We start from the raw sequence: 21,401 nt of genomic DNA on the forward strand, positions 1-21,401 counted from the left end.
CAAGCGACTTATGCCCCACCTCTTTGCCGTGAGAGAAATTACTACACCAGTTGACATTCGGCCGCATTTCTACCATATGTATATTTCAACAGTGAAGGGAAGCTGTGTAAATTTCAGGAGCTAATTGCCACCCTTTACTGAAAGTCCAAACTAAGCGTGTAATTCTTCTATTTGTGAAATATCTAATATTGTAACTTTTGGAGATATTGGATTTATACTGTAGGGGGATTCGATTTATTTAACTATTGGTCACATGACTGTATATTGTTACACATTGCTTCTGACTAATAAATCAAAACTTCTCTCTTTAACCTGGGGACATAAGTTCATTGCATTATACACATTGTTTCATTTAAAGAATTCGTGACAGATTGATTTACATGCAACTTATGTGTTGCCTTAAATAGCAAACTGATATAAACACATATATTTCTGTCATCTGCCAGGTGTGTAACAGTGTATTACAGGTATCTATCAAACACAATCTGTACCGTGTATAATCAATAAATCAAGCAGACGCCAATTGGGTTAATTAAAATCGTCTTATCAAACATTTTCTCTTTTTTGTCGGCTTCTGAACAGTATTTAAAAAGTGATTGTGTGAATTCTGAACAAAAATATTACCCGATTTTTTAGGGTCCTTAAAATTCCAGCCGCTAGGTACTTTTTCATGCGATGCTTTCTGTAAGTTATATGAAAAACCTCCGATTGATGTGAGGTAATCCTTAATTCTTTAGACTTTTAATATGCTTTTTATATTCAGATATGAAATGTCTTTTGTTTTAGACCATCAGATCATGATGTGTTGCTACCTAGTACTGATGTGAAATAATTCTTTTTTTTCAGGGCATCAGATGTTCTTTGTGATGTGTTATGGCGCACGTGTTCAGAAAGGTAAACGAGTAAATCTCTTATAATATTACAATTTTCCTTGAATGTTTCATTTTTTAAATTCTTTGCTTGATCATATGTTGCTATAGCATTTTATACTAAAATATAACTAAAAAAAACTTCTAATATCTGATAGACACATCCTTGCACTTTCACAAATTTTAATTTACATATTCTTAATATTTAAGAAAAATGGCCATCTTTTATTGTATTAATGAAAAATATTCAAACTATAATCCAGAAAATTCAGAGAAGAAATACGAAAAATTTAAACTCATTCACAATATTAAGTCAGTTCGTGCTCAGCGGTTTGTACAGAGTTTAGCAAATGAACACACCCGGTGAATCGTAAACATTAAGAATAATAAAGCCGTGCCTGGTTTACAAAAACAGTTTACGTTTCGAACATTTCAACTCTGAATTTTCTGGATGTTATATTTTTCATTAATACACAAAAATATCTCTTCTTTTCTTTAAAAAAATATCATAGATAAAGTTAAAATTTGTGATAGTGCAAGAATGTGTTAATCAAACGCGTCCCAGAATTCGTAGTTTCAATAATTTCCAAATAAATAAGTTTATTATTTTATTTTCATGTGAAATGCTTTTGAATCTTCTCTCTCTCCAGACGAAGTTGGCTCGTCCAGGGGACAAACATGCAAGGTGTGAGAGTCCGGAAGAACCTCCGACCCCTGATATTTCTCACTTGACCCCGGAAGAGATTGATATTCTTCAGAAAGTCATTCAACGACAGGAAGAGTTCGAGAATGAAGAGGCGTCATGTATCTGGTAAGTTTCTGGTAAATTATACGTTATGTATCATGTACGTTCAACATGGATCTGGAAAGCAAAGCTTGTATCAGGTAAATATGTCATGTATCTAGTAAGTACGTTATGTACAGTTTATCCTCTGATAAGTATGTTGCGTATATGGTAAACAGGTAAATGTATCTCGAAAGTACGTAATATATCCGGTAAGTACGTTAATTATCTGATGGATTTTAAGTAAACTTTAACGTCATGTGTCTGGTAAACTTGAAAGTCGTGTGTCTTGTAAACTTGAATGCCATGTATCTGGTAAACCTAAACGTCATGTGTCTGGTAAACTTAAATGTCATGTGTCTGCTAAACTTGAACATCGTGTGTCTGGTCATGTGTCTGGTAAACTTGAACGTCATGAATCTGGTAAACTTGAACATCATGTGTCTGGCAAACTTGAACATCATGTATCTGGTCAACCTAAACGTCATTTATCTGGTAAACTTGAACGTCATGTATATTGTAAACTTGAACTTCATGTGTCTTGTAAACTTGAACGTCATGTGTCTGGTAAACGTGAACGTCATGTGTCTTGTTAACTTGAACATCATGACTATCTGGTAAACTTGAACGTCATGTGTCTGGTAAACTTGAACGTCATGTATATTGTAAACTTGAATGTCATGTGTCTGGTCAACTTGAACATCATGACTATCTGGTAAACTTGAACGTCATGTGTCTGGTCATCTTGAACTTCAGGTGTATTGTAAACTTGAATGTAATGTGTCTTGTAAATTTGAACGTTATATATATGGTAAACTAGAACGTCATGTGTCTTGTAAACTTGAACGTCATGACTATCTGGTAAACTTAAACGTCATGTATCTGGTCAACTTGAACGGCATGTGTCTGGTAAATTTGAACTTCATGTGTCTTGTAAACTTGAACGTCATGTATCTGGTAAACTTGAACGTCATGTATCTGGTAAACTTGAACGTCGTGTGTCTTGTAAACTTGAACATCATGACTATCTGGTAAGCTTGAACGTTATGTATCTGGTAAACTTGAACGTCATGTGTCTTGTAAACTTGAACATCATGTGTCTGGTAAACCTAAACGTCATGTATCTGGTAAACTTGAACGTCATGTATCTGGTAAACTTGAACGTCATGTGTCTTTTAAACTTGAACATCATGACTATCTGGTAAACTTGAACGTCATGTATCTGGTAAACTTGAACGTCATGTGTCTTGTAAACTTGAACATCATGACTATCTGGTAAACTTGAACGTCATGTATCTGGTAAACTTGAACATCATGTGTCTGGTAAACCTAAACGTCATTTGTCTGGTAAACTTGAACGTCATGTGTCTGGTAAACGTGAACGTCATGTGTCTGGTCAACTTGAACGTCATGTGTCTTGTAAACTTGAACATCATGACTATCTGGTAAACTTGAACGTCATGTATCTGGTAAACTTGAACGTCATGTGTCTGGTAAACTTGAACGTCATGTGTCTGGTCAACTTGAACGTCATATGTCTGGTAAACGTGAACGTCATGTGTCTAATAAACTTGAACATCATGTGTATTGTTAACTTGAACGTCAGGTATCTGGTAAACTTGAACGTCACGTGTCTTGTATACTTGAATTTTAGGGCCATCCGGCAGCAGTTGGAACAGTATGAAGATGCTGTACGGGCTCAAGGCAGCGGTAAAGGTCGCCTCAAGCACATCGATCTACGTCTCTGTCGATTATGCTTCAAAACAAAATTCGCGGATGGCATCGGACGCTTGTGTCATGACTGCCGGAAGAGAGTTTGTCAGCGCTGCGGGGGTTTTACTAAAGGCCGCTGGGATCCCAAGAAAAAGAAGGTAAAGTTCGCTTCTACATGATTAATTATTGGAACTTATTCATTGATATTTAAAACTGTATCTTGATTTAGTATTTTTTTCCATTAATTTTGGCAATATACAGCAATTAATAATACATGTAGTGTTAAAATGAAAACAAATGTGATAAACATTTTGATGTTCGATGATAAGTATATTATATATCTTAAAGTTTTCAAAGATTACTGTTAAAGCACATAAGAGCCGTTAAAATCAAATCAGTGGTTCGAAGGGGAACTACTTTTTCTGAGAATAGTCTATTTCCACTCGGATCTCCTCGGGTGGCTCATACCTCGAACACTAACCTCGGACGTCAAAGGTGTTCTACCATCTTGCTTTTTCAGTCATGTGATCTTGTTTGAATTTCATTCAAATGTTATACTTTTATAATCCGAGTTACTTTGTGGTACAACCAACGCTATGTTCTTGCCTTCAAAGACAACTAGCACATGACTGTAGTTAACAGCAATATACAGTGAAGAATTAGATAAATTAACAAACCCTTTCGACGAACGTTATGCAGAGCGAAATTTGAAATGAGTGACAAGGCAGTTTCCGGCGGAGAAATGCATCGATCTTGCTCCACTTATCACATCCGATTTTTTAATGGAGCGTAGCGGAATCAGCCGAGGATTGCCGATTGGTCTATTGATGTCGATTTTATTTGTGCATTTTAATTTGGATACTGTCCCTTTTTGTTGCTGAGCTATCACACATAAGCAAATTCCACCATTCGGAAAGAAAAATGTAGCAAAAATTAAAACGAAGGGTACTCAGCTCCCTAAATGCCATGATTGGATTTTACATTTTAAAAATACCTACAAAACTTTGCGTTCTTATCATGTAAACTTGAAGTGAATGGGGTTAAAGTGCATTAATATACGGTAAGCAACTTTATGAACGAATGTGCTATGAGATTTGAAAGTGGGAAGGTATTAGCAAAAAAGTTTTGTGTTCAAAACATGAATTGGTAGGGGTTAAAGCTATAACAAACATACAAATTGTTAACTAATAAACAGACATTGAATAAGTCACGGGTATCTGAAAGAGTTAAAAGTATTGAACATAACAGTGTATATACACTATGCAGCAAGACAACACAGAGAAAATGGGTTTGTTGGTTTGATTGTTTTTCTTTGTTGGTTTGTTGGTTGGTTGGTTTGTTTGTTTGTTGGTTGGTTGGTTTAACCTCCCTTCAAAATTTTCCCATCATATTCAGACCTAACCACGTGCATGTGCCAGCAGATAAAAAAGAGGAAACAACCTAAACAGAAATTCATGTGGACTAATCATCGCAAAATAAGATGAGAGAAATATGATAAATGTAAAATAATTTTTCAAAAATTTGTATCTACATTAAATACACTCTAAAAATTGCTTTAATAAAGATTCTGACATGATCAGGCGAGAAAAATAATGTTTTAAAAAAAGTACTACACCTATATACATAAACAGCAAGAAAATCTAAGGCATTAATTTATTTTGTGTGATGATTTTGTAAATGTTGATGTGGTTGTCATTTGGACCCGCGTTTAATCAACAGAAAACGGTTACAATTTCTTCGACTTGGAGCTCATTTTGAATCGACCTCAAAAGAACGGAAGTTGACAAGGTTGCATGGTAACGACGCAAGGGCAATAATCGTGGTATAGCCTTTAGCGTGCTTTTAGAGCAAGTGTCCTGTAAATTATGTAACAAATCACTTATATATTAAATGATTCTTGACAATTTAGCCTGTGGAACCAAACTTTAGTCGGTATTTACCAGTTTTTACTGTCCTTTTCTTGTCGGTTAACATTTTTTCCGCGAAGCTGGGAGTCCTTTGGTGTTACCATTTGCTTTCGATTACCCTCTGAGTTTTCCGTATACAAAAGTCAACTTCCGTTCTTTTGAGGCTGATTCAGCGAGATGAGCTCCAAGTCGAAGAAATTGTAACCGTTTTCTGTTGATTAAACGCGTGTCCACGAATGACAACCGCATCAACATTTAGGAAAATCATCACTGTAGGGAAGAGAACTGTGGCAACTAAATAAATTAAACAGAAATAGGTGCTGAAGTGGGAATTTTTTCCAAGATGTCAGCTTGCGTCCCTTTGAGAGTTTATGTATATAGGTGTAGTACTTTTTTTAAAACATTATTTTTCTGCCTGATCATGTCAGAATCTTTATTAAAGCAATTTTTAGAGTGTATTTAATGTAGATACAAATTTTTGAAAAATTATTTTACATTTATCAATCCGGAAGACAAGCCCCTATGATACAAATCAATGATTGGGGGTAAACAGTGATCGTGATTCTGACAGAACATTGGGTCATTGACCATGTACGGTAATTACAATCTGACGCCTTCAAACTTAACAAAGTTATAAGGGATTAATATCTCTATCGATGTTCTCTTTATCCATAAGCACTTCTCCATGCCATTGATTTTCCTGGCGTCGCTTCCTTCACCTCTGAGACCGAAACCGAGACAGTCCGCATACAGAAAAGCACCAATTCTCTCTCAGCTGGTCGTTGTGAAATACATGTTTGATATTCAAGGAACATAAGATGATTTTTTTAAAGAAATCCAGAGAGATGGATGCTATAATGCATATATATAAAAAAAATCCTTGTTGTAGATGGTGCGAGGTAGATGGCGCTGCAATATGTGTGACATGAAGCGGAGGTTCTTTTGTAAAACGGGTGTTTGGTATCACGGACAACGAGCCCGACCTACGCTCAATCGAGCACTCTTCAGTCAAAAAACGAGAAGTCTAGAGGCTGATCTTACTGAGGATGAGGTGAGAAGTTTATTTTTTTTAATTAAATTTAACTGGGATTCTGTGGCTTGCAAAACAGAGAATGGATCTCCGCGATCACTTTTGGACATTTCATACAAGAACTTTGGTATTTTACTTTATGGTTAACGTTTAAATAATTGAATGACTATCAGTTATAATTCGCATTTTGAAAAAGTAAAGCGTATATTAACATATGCTGATAGATGCAATGTTAAGCATGTGTATTTGCCTGACTGTCCGAGGATCCGTGTCTAATGCACTGCTCATGTAGAAGCTTGTTCGTTATCTTTGTATTTTTCATTGTTTTAAGATTTTTTCTGACCCACTAGTCCGACTTCCTTGACCTTTGAACTTAAAAGGAAATTTCCAAATATCATTTGATTCGTTGGAGGTTAGATTTTGATGCTTTAATTAACAGAGTGGATCATTTATAAAAGAATATTCTGAGTACAACAGTTAAGTAATGACGTCATACATTCCTTGTTAACGGTGTTTGATGCTAAATAAACAAGACTATTGTTTGTTTTAAATTTTTATATAGACGTCTAACACAATTAATTTAATGTCTGTTAATTTTAACTCGTTGGCCTATTTTTAAGTGGAAATCAACGTCATCTTTAGATGTATTTTGAACAGCCAGCTGTCGGGATTCGTTATTTAGCATGTTGTTTGCAAGAGGTTGTTTTTGAAAACAATGTTTTTGATATGGTATCATTGACTTTTGATTTCATAATACACTGAATTATTTTGTTTTGCTATTCATTGTAGTTGATGTATTAACAGCCAGCTTTACCTATGGTTAGAACTACTCTGTTTATATTTCACCTGTTGATTTTATTTCACGTTTTCTTTATTCTTGGAATTATATTGAATCTGTTTTATTCTTATATTAAATCATATAATAACGGCACCAAAACGAAGAAACAAGATGCATCAGTGGTCCTTTAAAAGAAGATTCTATCCTTTTAAAACAAGGGGGGGGGGGACGACTAAAAAACCCTGATCTAGATGTTTTAAAAAGACTGATTTATAATGTTATCTTGTACAGTCACCCAGGTATGGATACCCTGAGTCTTCGTTGTCTTCTTTTATACAATTTCTGAGTAGGCTTAATAAAAAATGTTGACTATACAGTGTTTGCTATTTGATTGTCTGAGTTATATGCATTTGGTCATTATTCAAAGTCCGCACGAGTGATTTTTTTTTTTGAAACTAAAAAAACTTAGATGTACACTTCCTTTTTTAAAGATGTAGTCTATTAAACCACACATTACTCTGCTATTGATTTTCAGGGGGTTTTTTTAACCCCAGGACTGCTTAAAATTCAGTGTCGTGTAGTGAAGAACAAACTATAATACTAGTCCAGCAGGCTTGTATAATGAGAACAAATTTTAATTATACGATACCGTGTTTACACAGCATTTATAATATCTTCTTCTCAAGAATTATTGCATGTATAGAAATAATATCTGGATAGTGTCGACTCAAATCTAAATCATGATCCTCTAGGGTATGGCTGGGTAAACAGTTCAAATTTTTACGAAGGCATATAAAAGAAATATCCTAAAAACGTTTTTCTCAAGAACAGCAAAACCATTATACATGTAAGTTAAAATGTGTTAAGTTTTGATTAAACCATGACCCATTGAGTTGGGGATGGGGGGGGGGGGTCAAAGAGGATCAAGTTATTACAAAGTTATTTGTTGGAAATTTCTTGAAAAAGTTTAATGGTTTGCTTGTATTTCCTCGCGTCCTTGATTTCAAATATAAAGTTACGGCAAAAAGTTTTCCTTACTTTAATCACGACTTCAAAGATTTAATTCCAAGTTTTATAACATGCCTTGCAAAGTACAAATTATTATAAATCCAAATTTTTTATCATTGTTTTATTATCGGGATGATCAGAACTTTGTACCTCGGTAAATATCATCTATTTGACTGAATGATTACCTGGGGCAATCTAACAGCCACATTACGATCAATCGCCGTTAATTCCATAACTTCTTATCAAAGCGGAAAGCAGAAAATATCACAAAATGCGTAGAACGGGTATAATGGACCCAACATCAGTTAATAATTACATTGCGTTTATTTAACATTTAATTCCATTATACTTGGTTTCCCGACGACGGAAGCTAACACAATAAATCAGTTCGATATCACGGTAAAATCCCGGATTGATATGTCCAGACTGACTCTTTGGTATTTAAACATAGATAAAATAGATATATACCCGCCTTGTATAGAATTGATTCTACAAAACCGACTTTTGCATACAGACAATAATGTAGTCGTTGCTATTTCAGGAAATTTTCTGAAATAGCGTGGTTTTGTTCACTAATTAAAAAGAACCGTATAGTAATGTCCAGCAAAGACATGCAAACACCTAGATCAGGTAAATCTAGTATCGATCCCGCAATCTGAACTAATCACCGAACGATGACAAAAGAGCATCGCTTCACCATGGTGACTTACTAATGGCCAGTCATCATTAAGCTTTAGCAACTTCCTGTCTCAGACCTTAGATTGAAATGAAGCGCATCTGTTGACTCGCTCTGTCATCGATTTTAATTTTGTCTCGTCTCAGCGGGTCCTTTTTATAACGAGGACGAATATTGTGCAGCCTTGAGCAATCTGTGCTTTTTCTTTTTGTAGAGTCGATGGCGCACTCTGTCCCCCGCCTCGTCTGACGCTATTGTCACTGATACCGACCTTCCACGGGGCCATGTCTCTTCCTTCCAGGCGATGATGCAGACGAAGGGGCGCCGGAAAAGCATGCCGATCTTCCGGACGGAAAGTGTGGATATTTCGGACAATGATAGTGATGAGGATCCTTATAATCGGAGTTCTCGGCGCAGGCGCTCAAGGCGCCAGAGCAGGCGGCATTGTCGTAAAAGTCGACACGCATCCCCAGCTCGGGGAGTTCGGACGTCTCCCGGACATTACGACGGGAATGATACGTATGAGAATAGTTATCCCAATGCGGGTGAAATAGAATTTATATCATGTGATCTTCCCAATCAGGGGGAACTGTTCTACTACATGTCGGGGGATTCTGACAACGACAGCATAGGGGAAAATTCAGAACATTTAAGTAACCGGAAACCGGACGGCCAGAGTCATGATTCTTCGGAACACCTTGTGAATGTACTTTCTCCCGATCACATGGGTAGCGTTTCGTACGGTGGGCGACATGACCCTCAGTTTTTATACCCGGCAAACAAAAATCCTGAGAGAATTGTGATGGAAAGTGCATGCCGGGACATTGAACGGAGATTTTCTAACGATCCAGAACAGCGATATGATCTCGGGAACCACTACAACACGCCGCGTACGGAAAGACGCCGAAAGAATCCGATAGTTGACCCTAAATATCTGACCCCGGAAAATCCGGAGCGAAACAGGAGTTATTCCTCAGATTCTAATTCGTCTATGAGATCCTTTGTGTCATCTATCGCTGATCATGATCACGCTGAAATCCATCAAATTCCATTCACTCAAGGTCAGTATAGGTCAACAATGTCCTTGACCCCAGCATGTCTCAGCCATCCTTTACATAACAATATCTGCAAAAATGACACTAGATGCAGAAAAACTTATTTAAAATGTGCTAGTTGCTTTAGCAAGTAGATATTGCTCTTACTTTTGATATCCATTGATAATATGTTGACTTTAGAAATTCAGTTGAAAAATCTACATGTATATCTTTTTAAAATTGTATCATTTGGGTGAAAAAAAAGCAATAGCAGTATAACTCTTAGATTGTGTTTATAAACTGTAGAAGGGCCTGCCTCAACGGTGAATATAGCAATTAATATCTTCAATCTGACATGTGTTGTTTTGTACACGTATCACTTTACAACGCTCAGTTAACCAGCCATTTGTTAGATCGATTGATATCACAGATTTTAAAAGAAGAAAACATTTTTCTTAATTACGGCTTTTATTACTCAAAATTCTACTTCTAATTCACTCCAAAGTACTTTTTCGATAATGAACGAAATCCCTTGTGACATTTAATTTGAATTTAACTTCATCTGAAATCGGCAGCTGTCAAGGCGATCATTTCACATGAGATTCAACAAATTTTGCTGTTCTTGCGAACAGACTTTTCTAGTCTTTGATTAGTTCGTCTGAATAAGGTTCTTCTGTGATAACAGCTTAACTCGCCTGAACAAGGTCTTTTGATGATACATAAGCTCGCCTGAACAAGGTCTTTTAATGAGACATAAGCTCGCCTGAACAAGGTCTTCTGACGGCAGATCTTAGCTCACATGAACAAGGGCTTCTGATAGCAAAGCTTAGCTCACATGAACAAGGGCTTCTGATAGCAAAGCTTAGCTCACATGAACAAGGTCTTCTGAGAGCAAAGCTTAGCTCACATGAACAAGGTCTTCTGAGAGCAAAGCTTAGCTCACATGAACAAGGTCTTCTGATGGCAAAGCTTAGCTCTAGTGAACAAGATCTTATGGCAAAGCTTAGCTTACGTGAACAAGGTCTTCTGATGGCAGAGTTTAGTCTTCTGATGGCAAAGCTTAGCTCACGTGAACAAGGTCTTCTGATGGCAAAGCTTAGCTCACATGAACAAGGGCTTCTGATAGCAAAGCTTAGCTCATTTAAACAAGGGCTTCTGAGACAAAAGCTTAGCTCACGTGAACAAGGGCTTCTGATAGCAAAGCTTAGCTCACTTGAACAAGTGCTTCTGAGAGCAAAGCTTAGCTCACGTGAACAAGGACTTCTGATAGCAAAGCTTAGCTCACGTGAACAAGATCTTCTGAGAGCAAAGCTTAGCTCACGTGAACAAGGGCTTCTGATGGCAGAGTGACTTACGTCTGTTTATCCATATCTGTGTCTGGTACATGCATCTGTCTCTTTTCATCTTCTTCACAAGAAGCTTTCCATTAATATTACAAAGTTAATCGTTACATGTATATCTCGTTATGCCATGAATTTCATCGCCTTATTACTGTAAACCAACTTTTATTCGCGACGACTTTATTTCGCGATTTACCAGGGATAAACTAGTTCACGACGATTAATTTTTGCGATCAAGCCTTTTTGCATCTGTTTTTAAAAAACAAGTTACGAGAAATATTGCCACAATATATGAAAATTTCTCGAACGCGAATAAAAGTTGGTTTACAGTATATGACTCAGATAAATTCAAATATACTAAATGTGTGTGATGTAAGGGAAAATAAAATAAACAAACAAATTCACAGAATTGTGGTCCCCCGCTTTCGGTGTCTTTGTGGGTGAGATGTCAAATATGAACGCCATATTATATGTCATTTAGAAATTATCACCAAAGTTGATTTTTTTTTTAAAAAAGGTCAATCATGAAAGCCAAGACATATGAAAGCCCTATCTCTTCTCAACCAAAAGTTAAAAGGAACAAAATTCGTTTGTGAAACACTGATGACCCCGTATGGCAACAAAGCGAAGATTAAACTTTTCGTAAATGCAAATTAAATATATTGGTACACAAATTTAAAAAAGTAGGTCAAACTCCAAGGTCAAGGTAAAAGGATCAAAGTTCTTGGTATCCAATAAAAGGTTTTCTCACAAGGATTACTTATGTAAAGTATGAAAGCCCTAGCCGTTACCTAGTTATGGCCTAGGTTAAAGTTTTTAAAAAGTAGGTCAAACTCCAAGGTCAAGGTCAAAGGTTGTAAGTGCTTGATATCCAATGAAAGGACTTGTCACAAGGATTTTATATTTGAAGTATAAAAGTCCTAGCCCTAACCCTTCAAAAGTTATAGCCTAGGTTAAAGTTTTTAAAAAATGGGTCAAACTCCAAGGTCAAAGTCAAAAGGTCAAAGTTCTTGTTATCCAATGAAAGGACTTTTCACAAGGATTACATAACCGAAGTATGAAAGCTCTAGCCCTTATCGTTTTAAAGTTATGGCCAAGGTTAAAGTTCTATCATAAGTACGGAAATCGTCAAGGTCAAAAGGTCAAAGTTGTTGATATCCTATGAAAGGTCTTGCCACAAAGAATATATATGTGAAGTATAAAAGCCCTAATCACTACCGTTCAAAAGTTATGACCAAAGTAAAAATTTAAGATTTTTGTGTAAAAGTGGGTCAAACTCCAAGGTCAAAAGGTCAAATATGGTGGTACCCAAAGAAAGGTCTTTTCACAAGGAATACACATGTGAAATATGAAAGTCATAGCTCCACTAAATCAAAAGTAATGGGCAGGGTTAAAGTTTTTGTAACGGACGGACAGACAGACAGCTAGACAGACTGACAGACAGACGAATGAGATTTAATATCCCTTCGCTTTCGCGAAAGCAGGGGACAATAATAACAAAATAGAGTGGTTCAAACACTGTTGAAATCGTTTTGAAAGAAATATTACAAGAATTTTTCATCATTTATTTATAATCATGCAATATGGATTTGTGTGTGTGTGCACAGAAGAGTGCTACATGTATATTATAACTCTTTATAATACAAAAGCGTCGAGTCTCTGATTTTGAGTTCCGGGGTGCACACAGACCGACATCTATCCATCATGGACTTGTAGACCAAATTCAGTACTCATTCGGAGCAGAACAGAATTGTCAGATTAATTTTTTCCTCCTCTTTCTCTTCCGACAGATTATCTCACGTCGTTGGAGCCACGAGAAATTCTTCTGTATCGTGACGTCAAAGATCAAAGCATCAGGTGTAAGTCACGTCATCTTACTTGGAGGTACTCCGTATTTAAGCGGAAATTAATTTCTTTAAAAGATATATTAGCTATTTTAATGCAGGAAAAAGACGGAGATTGGTATCACCTTATTATTACATAGGCTATTTTGATCTATAAATAATGAGAAAATAATACTCAATTCTTGTGAAAAAAAATTCTATACACCAGCAGGTGAAAAATGAAACATTTTCTAATAATCCTGTAGCATCCTTAACAAAAAAACAATACTTAGTATCTAAATTCACACGGCGCTTACTATTTATATAATGTCAAACTTGGTTTTCTCTTAAATACCTTTAAAAAGCAAGAGCTCGGCTATTACAATAATTAATGTTTATACATGTATGTTGTTTAAAGTCCCTCTCGAGAATTTTTCACTCATATGCAGTTACCATCAGTTGCCGATGAGAGCTGCAATTTTGTTTCATATACTCAGCAGTCGGGGCCATTGAGCAGGAAGGTACTTTTTTCGTGCCCGAACCTACAACACGGGACTTCAGTTAAGGTCATACGCAACGTACCTCATCTACTGATAATTTTTCAAGATATTCTAAATTTAAACTTACAATACCATTACATGTTCTTAGACAAAAAATCAGCATGCGTTACCAGGGGTTTTGAAAAGATATCAAATTGTGCAATTTTTGCATTTTTCAAAGAAAAATGTACAAAAATTACAAAACATAAATTTAAGATTTTATTTCATCAAAAATTGTTTTACAAGAGTAGTACAAATCCATATATAAACATTAAAAGTATTGCGCACGGGTCCTTCTTTTAGTGGAACTCTTCAACTCCAGGGAAGAACCCAATAAATTTCAAACTACATTGCGTATGACCTTAATACGGTCTCATCCGTAGGACCGGTCTCCACATCCCACTGTGGGATTCGAACCCGCGACGTAAGGATACTTAGAGAAGACGCTCTAACCACTGCGCCACGATATATTATAATAGTTAATGAGAGATCCTGTAATTACGGACAAGACGAGGAGAAGATGATTGTTTTGTAACATCTGCCAGTGAACGTGGTGGCTATTTCTGCTCGATTTCATGCTTTTATAAAACTTACGTAATCTCTGAGGAGAGCTGGCGAAGAAATCACGATGTTCTATTGATCACTGAGCAGCAGGATAAAATTCGAGAACAGCTTACAATTCTCCATCTATCTTGTATATAGCTTTTGTTGATATTAATTAAGACAATACACAAATTTTTTTTATCCGTAATTGATCAATTCCTATAATAAACTATATCTGATATATCAAATTCCAAACTACAAAATTTATTTTAATTTTAACTACAATTGTATGTTTCTGTATCAAGCTTCGTCCTATGCACTCTTGTTTAAGTTTTTTATAAGTCCAGATCTTATTGATGTTGAGGATAACTGTATACACACGCGTATGGATTTTCTCTTTAGATTGAAGGATTTGAAAGGAGCGCCTTTTTTAAGCTCTGTTTTTCTCAGATAGATCTTTAATCTACTTTTTTCGATTATTTTACTACAGCTTCCGGTTTAGGCATGCGTGTTATGTTTGGTAAAAAAGGCTACGGCAGGAAACTGGGGGCGTTTGTTTCAAAGGTGGAGAAAAACGGACCGGCCGACTCCTACGGTATCCGTAAAGGTGAAATCAGTACTAGTGTATATATTATTAATTAACAAATTTATATAGTACAAATAGAAAGATTTTTTGTGGTCAATATCAGTAGGGAAATAGTTAAATTCTTTAAGACTATTGGGATTCGCTTTAGTTTTTGATGTAGATCAAGAGCTCCCTAAAGCTGAACTCAGCTACTACAAAATAGCACTTATCGATACTGAATGAAATGTCTCTGTATCTTCGAATAAAATTGCAGTCTTTTCAGGTTTACGATACAGAAACAAAAAATAAACTCTTACATTAAGAGTATCAATGATGTCCTTTTTGCAAAAGTACTAATACATTTGTAAACTTTTACATCCTGAATATGAAGAATTTCAACTTAATTCGGTGAAATGCAGAATATTAGCTGTACTGTTTCATTACATGATAGATAAATTTACCCCTTGCCATCAGTTGATTTACAGTAATTGATTGATCTTATTTAGGAGATCAAATTCTTCTCTGGAACGGTAAATCTTTAATGGGAACAACTCTCGAGGAATCCATGGATGTCATAGGTCAAAGTTCAGATGTGGTTCAGTTGCTAGTGGTACATCACACGACGAGGTAATAATAAAAATCACGTGATACTTCTGTGTAGATTGTATTGGCCAATCAAATAACTCGTAAACGGTTTCAGTTTCAGTGACAACGAAGACACAAGTACGAACACGTGTGAAAATCCATTACCATGTGAGTACAGAGTACATGTATAGATGATTTATAGCAAGATACGGTTACATCGACATTGTAGAGTAAAATATTAGTATATTTTGATATCTATATTTACTGAAATGTTCTGTATATATCTTTTTAAAAATTTTATATATTAGATGTGTGTATTAACAGACCTTTACTTGATTTTTTTAGACAGCACAACGACTCGAGGGTCGGACGATCGCTCAAACTGCGCCACGCCCCCTACGACATTGAATCTCACCCGAAAGAGGAGAATGCTTCCAAAAACACCGGTAAAATAAAAAAAACACCGGTAAAATAAAAAAAAAACACCGGTAAAAAAAAACGGTTAATTAAAAATCACCGGTAAAATAAAAAAAAACGATCATTGAAAAAAAAAAGGTTAATAAAAAAACACCAGTAACATTTTAAAAAAAAACACCGTAAATCTTAAAAAAAAAAAGATTATTTTAAAGTTGTTAGAATTTATTTAAAATACACACAAAGACATGTACACCGGTAAATGAAAATTAACGTCTGCAGAGAAATAAAATAGAACGTCTTTTTTAATCGCTAACATCTAAAACACCACCAGTGAGTAATTGCTAACATCAGTTAAGCAAAGTTCAAATTTCTTTTATGATTCAATGCAGCATTTGTATTCAGTAAACCAATGAGATACTATGATCGACTGTTTGGGGTAGGCTTTGATGACTAGCTGAACTGTATTTACTGAATGTTTCGTTTATTTAAGGTTGAAATCAAGAAGGAGGATCGTAACGTGAGTGGCTGCGTGCGCATGTTAGTGTCGCACGAGGATTCCTGTTTGTCGGTCACTCTGGTCAGCGCGGAGAATCTGGTGTCTGTTGATCCTCTGACGTCACTAAACCCTGTCGTCATGGTGCACATTCTGCCCAATCGTGGGTAAGATTAACTTGAATGAATTTCAGCTCCTATTATTTCTTAAGTAAAGGTTACTTATGCACAGTGATACTCGGGCGATTGTGCAATATCATTTGACCCGGTGCAGTAACAAATTGCTCTATACATACATATACGTTATACTTTTTGGAACGCTTTCCTCACTTTTTTCTCGTGATAAGGAAGGGGGTGTATTTCCTGTTCATGTTACAAGTGACAAAAATAAAGATGTACGGAGAATACAGTAATGTACCAATATAATGAAGTAAAGCTTGATATTTGATTTTTATACTTTCTATACAGTGGTTTCCCCATGCATCAAACCCAGCTCCAGTACAACACGGCGAATCCCATCTTTAACGAGTCATTTAACTTTCACGACATCTACCAGCAAGAGGTGCCATAACTGTTTTCTATGAATTGATATTTTTTTAAGAAATTTGCAAAAATACACAAAAATCATCATGGTTCTTTGAGCACTTCTGAATCTTTATTATATTTCATTGACACTGGCAATTTTGCAAAGAGAATATTTTTCGAAAACCTTCTTTTAAGTACAAAGTCATAACATTTACATATTTTCTCTGCTTTATCGCAGAACTTGTATACCTCTAGTTATTTTCCTTTGATGTAATGTTTATGCTGTGTCGGTTTATCAGAGTTTTACTGTATTTTGTTGTAATATTTGGCTGTGCCGGTTTATCCGAGTTTTACTGTATTTTGTCAGCTTGTGAAGCTCTCCCTAGAGGTCACCCTTTGGACGGTAGTGGATGACAACTTCTTGTTCCTGGGGGAGGTTCTTCTCGACTTTTGTGACCTTCAAATGGACAATCAGGTCCATAGTTACGACCTTCAGGACCATGACGAAAATAGTTCCCCGCTTCCGGTGCGCAAGCGTAAAGAGTCTTCTGACGTGACCACTGCTAGTCCCCTCACGTCAATCAATGATGGATCAAGTTGGTCGACCAGCCCCGGTGTTCAGTCTTCTCCCAGGCGGGAACCCCTCCATTGTGACGACAGATATCACGTGACCAGTGGATTAGCTAATGGTAGATAAGTTATTGAATAAATGCTGCCTTGATTTATGAATATCCTTAGCGAGGGAATGCTCCGCTTTGCGGGCCCGTTTTATTAAGCTTTCATTCAGGGGTATGAAATTTCTCCTCAAATGTAACCGTTTGCGCACACACTCTGGTTAATTGTCAAATTTCTCTTCTTTTTTATTTTATGTGATTTGAATGTTGATATGAAGGTGTATTCGAAATTATTTCTTAAGATACAGTATTTACTTTGTCTTGTGTTGCATGATGTACACTACCAAGCTACATTTCTCTTTGTTCAAGAATGTACTGAGTATTTCATTTCTAAAGTGAAAGTAAAAAACTTCTTAAATATAATTTGAAAAAAGTATGTGCGTTTTGTGTTTCGGAAGTGCACTTTAATGGAATCGCAACAGTTAATTCTTTCCCAAAAAAAAAAACGGCCAAGACGATATACTAGTAATGCGGGTGGACACCTGCGATCATGTTTTTTCTATGTGTTCTAGGTCGAGACAGGAGGTTCAAACTGAGTGTCACACAGTCGGTCCCTAACTCCCCCCAGTTATCTCCCATCAGTGCGTCAGAGGAGTCCATGTATCTCGGGGGTGAGTCCACACTTTATTATTATCGTGTATGTTATCACGCTAAGTATACTAGTTCATTAGCTAGAACAACGCTGGGTGCAATACTGTTAAATAGATATTTTTATATCTAAATGAAATGTTCATTTTTTGTCATAATCTGTCGCTTGATTAGAGATAACACGAGTTCGGTATAAAAGAGTTGTACTGTATGTATGATTCTGTAGCTACTAATGTTTTTGCCTGTTGAAGGAGATGCCCGCGGTAGTATAACGACATTAGTCCGGAAGAGGGTGTCGAACGCCATGTCGAAGGTGTCTGTCCTGTCGGGCGACAGTCGGCGACACAGCATGTGTACGTATCAGTGTCAGCACTTCCAGTATCTCCCAGTATTTCTACTGATTTTATGTTCCTGAGATCTCGCAGATCTTATAAATTTGATTAACTTGCTTATTTCATTTAGAAAGGTACGTTTGAATTCATTTAATATCCGGGTGTAATTGACTTATGAAGCCTATATTGTCTAGAAAAGTTACATAGTCTCATATAATTATATGTAGATGACCGCCGGAAGGACAAACTGACCAATCGGAGCTCCAGTGTCTCTGACGCAACTCTGGAAGCCTCGTGTCGTGCCTACGATAATCCGTCCCCCATCAGCCGACGATCAGCTGTTAGTACTATGTCAGGTAAAGCTAAATCCACATGTGTGTGACCCCCCCCCCCCCAATGTAGCTTGACGTATGGAGGTTCCGAACGTCTTATTATTGTATTCAGTGAGAAATTTCTTTCAATATTATTGAATAAAAGCTTCCATGCTGTACAAACTACACCATGTTTAATGTTTGGGTTATATATATATAATTTTGAATTATTTTTCAATGCCTAACAATGTCAATAGGATGCAACTAAGTAATTGTGCACAGAAGCTCAGGAATTACACGATACATGTATATGTTTATTTATTTATTAATTCTTTTTATGGGGGTGGTAAATGGGAGAAAATATGCAAAAGGAATATGTGTGAAAAGTCAGAATCCAATGCGTAAATAAAAAAAATTCTTTTACAAGTTTTGGTGTTATCCTTATTGAGTTGGGGTGTCGATTTCAGGTACAGAGGAGCTCGGAAAGCCGCCTCAGCCGCTGAACACGGGGGACACCGCAGGTCACTTCCGGGGAGACGAGGAAGATAGCTGCGGCGAAAACGAGGCCAGGTAATAATTTTCATTAATTCGGACAATTTGTTTAAGAGCACATAAGTGTCTGGATTAAAGGAGTCGACTGTACATTAAAGTGGACTATATAATGAATAAGAACACAGGTAAAAATAAATTGTTAAATACCAAATAACCAATATATCGACATGGAATAACGAATGTTTAAACGTTACTTAGGTGTTTGTTTGGTTTATACATATAAATATGAAGTCATTTGCTTTTGTTTTGTGTAGTGGTGTTTGTACTACTGGTAGACTTGATCCAGATGGGAATGATGTGACGTCACTTCTGGGACCAGGACAAGTGCCCCCGAAACCCTCAAGCGGTAAGTGCCGCCATTTTAATTTATAACCAAACATTATCCCAAATTCTCAACTGCTTCAGTTAAAATTAATATGTCTTTTGTGATAATGTGTATATAAAATTATTTTAAAAAATATCTCTTTCCAGAAACGTCTATATGTGGGACTATTAGATTGGCCTTCATGGTGTCCAAAGGTCAGCTAGAACTGGACATTATTAACGTCACTGACCTCAACAGAAATCAACATAGTAGTCCACCAGGTGCTCTCTCTCTCTCAATCTCTCGATCTCTCTCAAAAATAAGGGTTTCTTTTATACATATAATCATTGGTTAATAATTCTCATACTTAATTATGCGAAGTGCACTTTGTAAGAAATGGTTTATTGTATTTTAACAGATACATACGTGAAAGCCTATTTGGTAGGCGGATCAAAGGTTATTCAAAAAAAGAAAACCCACACCGTGAAGGGTTCCTTTAGTCCTTTCTTCCGTCGGACAATCAAGTACTCCGCTTGTAATATACATGGCCGGGCAATAAAGGTATGTAATATACAAAGCCGGGCAAAAAAGAGCCCCCTTCTTTTTATAGAATCTTACAAAAACTTTTGTCTTTTGGTAACATTTTTCGTTTTTTTATTTTAGGTAATTTTATGGGCTCGGCACGGTGCGTTTGATAAAAAACAGTCACTAGGAGAAGCTGTGGTTAAGCTAGATGGCCTTGACCTGATGCATCAGTCCACCAACTGGTACAAACTGTTTCCGCCCGGCGCTACAGACTTTGGCTCAAACGAATCTCTTCACTTCTGGTGAATCGGAGGCTAGCTTCGATCTTCTAAATAAATCGCCGCCTTCCAGAAATATAGTGTGATACTCTGATAGAGTGTTTGAAGGCAAAGGTTTAGGTCTCTTTTAATACAGTTAGGAGAACTTAACTTTGTCACGAGTTTCTACTAAATGGAGGAGAAGTGTGGTTTTCTGAAAACCTAATACAACACTATATCGTCACAAATAAGTTTTATTGAGACTGGCTTTATCGGTCATTACCGCCCTTTTGTGGGACATTCCTGAAAAAAAAGCGACTGCTGGTCCTTATTCCGACTACTGGTGCTTATTTCGTTTCATGAGATATACAAACATGCCTTGAATTACCACGAGATATATATCCGTCAACAAATCACGTGTCGCATTCTCATCGACCTATAGCATGGAATAAATGCCCTCGACCTATAACAGGGAATAAATGCCCTCGACCTATAGCACTCTTTAGAAATATGCCAGTGATAGTGCATAGTGACTTAATTAAAAAGAACACTGCATATGTTGATCAGAGATTTGATTAATCATCGCTATATCTGAACCCTAAAACCTTTTTTTGGGGGGGCACACTATTTTGGTCATCATATTTCAAGACTTTAGACTTTTAACACAGAGTACACGCCTTACACCTATAGCTGGTACCTTTATGCCTCTTTACAGTGCAAAGCCCCGAGCCTGCTGCACAGATCGTTACCAGTAACATACTTGATGATAGCTTCAGAACATGTGCTGTACAGATATTGGTGGAATCAAAATTTAATCTGCGATTCAATGGTGCCTTTTAAATTGTCTGTATGATATCATTGTCTGATATTCTTTTTTCCCATTCATCTGATTGGTGCTTTGGTTTATACTGTGGTTTTTTACTTGACAATACACGTGGCAATTTTAATTTCAATGAAATCAACATGAGGACCTGCATTTGTTAAATACAAGAACATGAAGTACTGATGATATGCATAAAACAGTATTAGTTAACTGACTTGTTCAATTTCTTTTATTTTTAATTGTTGCATTTCTACTGTCATTAAATTGTTGTTTAACGAGCTTTGTGTGTGTGGTGTTTTTTTGTTTGTTTGTTTGTTGGTTTTTTTTTGTGGGGGGGGGGGGGGGGGGGGGTACACGTTGTTCTGCTGAATAATTACTTTTACAAAAAAAAATCGAAGTCTTATCAA

The 21,401-nt window shown here is 36.4% G+C and overlaps 2 protein-coding genes across 2 annotated transcripts; both read left to right on the forward strand.

Moving 5' to 3' along the window:
- The first annotated feature begins 825 nt into the window (after positions 1 to 825).
- Positions 826 to 21,273, forward strand: LOC134274303 (regulating synaptic membrane exocytosis protein 2-like). Its single transcript, XM_062756569.1, has 21 exons — positions 826 to 894; positions 1,520 to 1,680; positions 3,308 to 3,524; positions 6,163 to 6,324; positions 8,980 to 9,826; positions 12,930 to 12,998; positions 14,535 to 14,651; positions 15,116 to 15,236; positions 15,310 to 15,362; positions 15,540 to 15,640; positions 16,102 to 16,271; positions 16,572 to 16,665; positions 16,996 to 17,317; positions 17,815 to 17,913; positions 18,142 to 18,243; positions 18,450 to 18,578; positions 19,001 to 19,103; positions 19,340 to 19,431; positions 19,557 to 19,670; positions 19,808 to 19,950; positions 20,053 to 21,273. The coding sequence occupies exons 1-21, from the start codon at positions 874 to 876 to the stop codon at positions 20,218 to 20,220; spliced, it is 3,405 nt and encodes a 1,134-aa protein (XP_062612553.1). The 5' UTR covers positions 826 to 873; the 3' UTR covers positions 20,221 to 21,273.
- On the forward strand, positions 14,549 to 20,220 carry LOC134274301 (regulating synaptic membrane exocytosis protein 1-like). The gene is made up of 14 exons (XM_062756566.1): positions 14,549 to 14,651; positions 15,116 to 15,236; positions 15,540 to 15,660; positions 16,102 to 16,271; positions 16,572 to 16,665; positions 16,996 to 17,317; positions 17,815 to 17,913; positions 18,142 to 18,243; positions 18,450 to 18,578; positions 19,001 to 19,103; positions 19,340 to 19,431; positions 19,557 to 19,670; positions 19,808 to 19,950; positions 20,053 to 20,220. Exons 1-14 carry the CDS (start codon positions 14,549 to 14,551, stop codon positions 20,218 to 20,220), a joined length of 1,881 nt encoding a protein of 626 aa, XP_062612550.1.
- Positions 21,274 to 21,401: the final 128 nt, after the last annotated feature.

Source organism: Saccostrea cucullata, unplaced genomic scaffold, assembly GCF_032062105.1.
Source record: "Saccostrea cucullata isolate Sc308-1 unplaced genomic scaffold, CSIRO_AGI_Scuc_v1 ctg553, whole genome shotgun sequence".
Lineage (NCBI taxonomy): Eukaryota > Metazoa > Mollusca > Bivalvia > Ostreida > Ostreidae > Saccostrea > Saccostrea cuccullata.

Coding starts and splice junctions, on each gene's coding strand:
- LOC134274303 (XM_062756569.1), top strand. CDS start 874: ATGGCGCACGTGTTCAGAAAG. Junction 3,525..6,162: donor GGGATCCCAAGAAAAAGAAG/GTAAAGTTCGCT, acceptor TCCTTGTTGTAG/ATGGTGCGAGGTAGATGGCG. Junction 9,827..12,929: donor TCAAATTCCATTCACTCAAG/GTCAGTATAGGT, acceptor CTCTTCCGACAG/ATTATCTCACGTCGTTGGAG.
- LOC134274301 (XM_062756566.1), top strand. CDS start 14,549: ATGCGTGTTATGTTTGGTAAAAAAGGCTACGGCAGGAAACTGGGGGCG. Junction 15,237..15,539: donor GTGGTACATCACACGACGAG/GTAATAATAAAA, acceptor TGATTTTTTTAG/ACAGCACAACGACTCGAGGG. Junction 19,104..19,339: donor TGCGGCGAAAACGAGGCCAG/GTAATAATTTTC, acceptor TGTTTTGTGTAG/TGGTGTTTGTACTACTGGTA.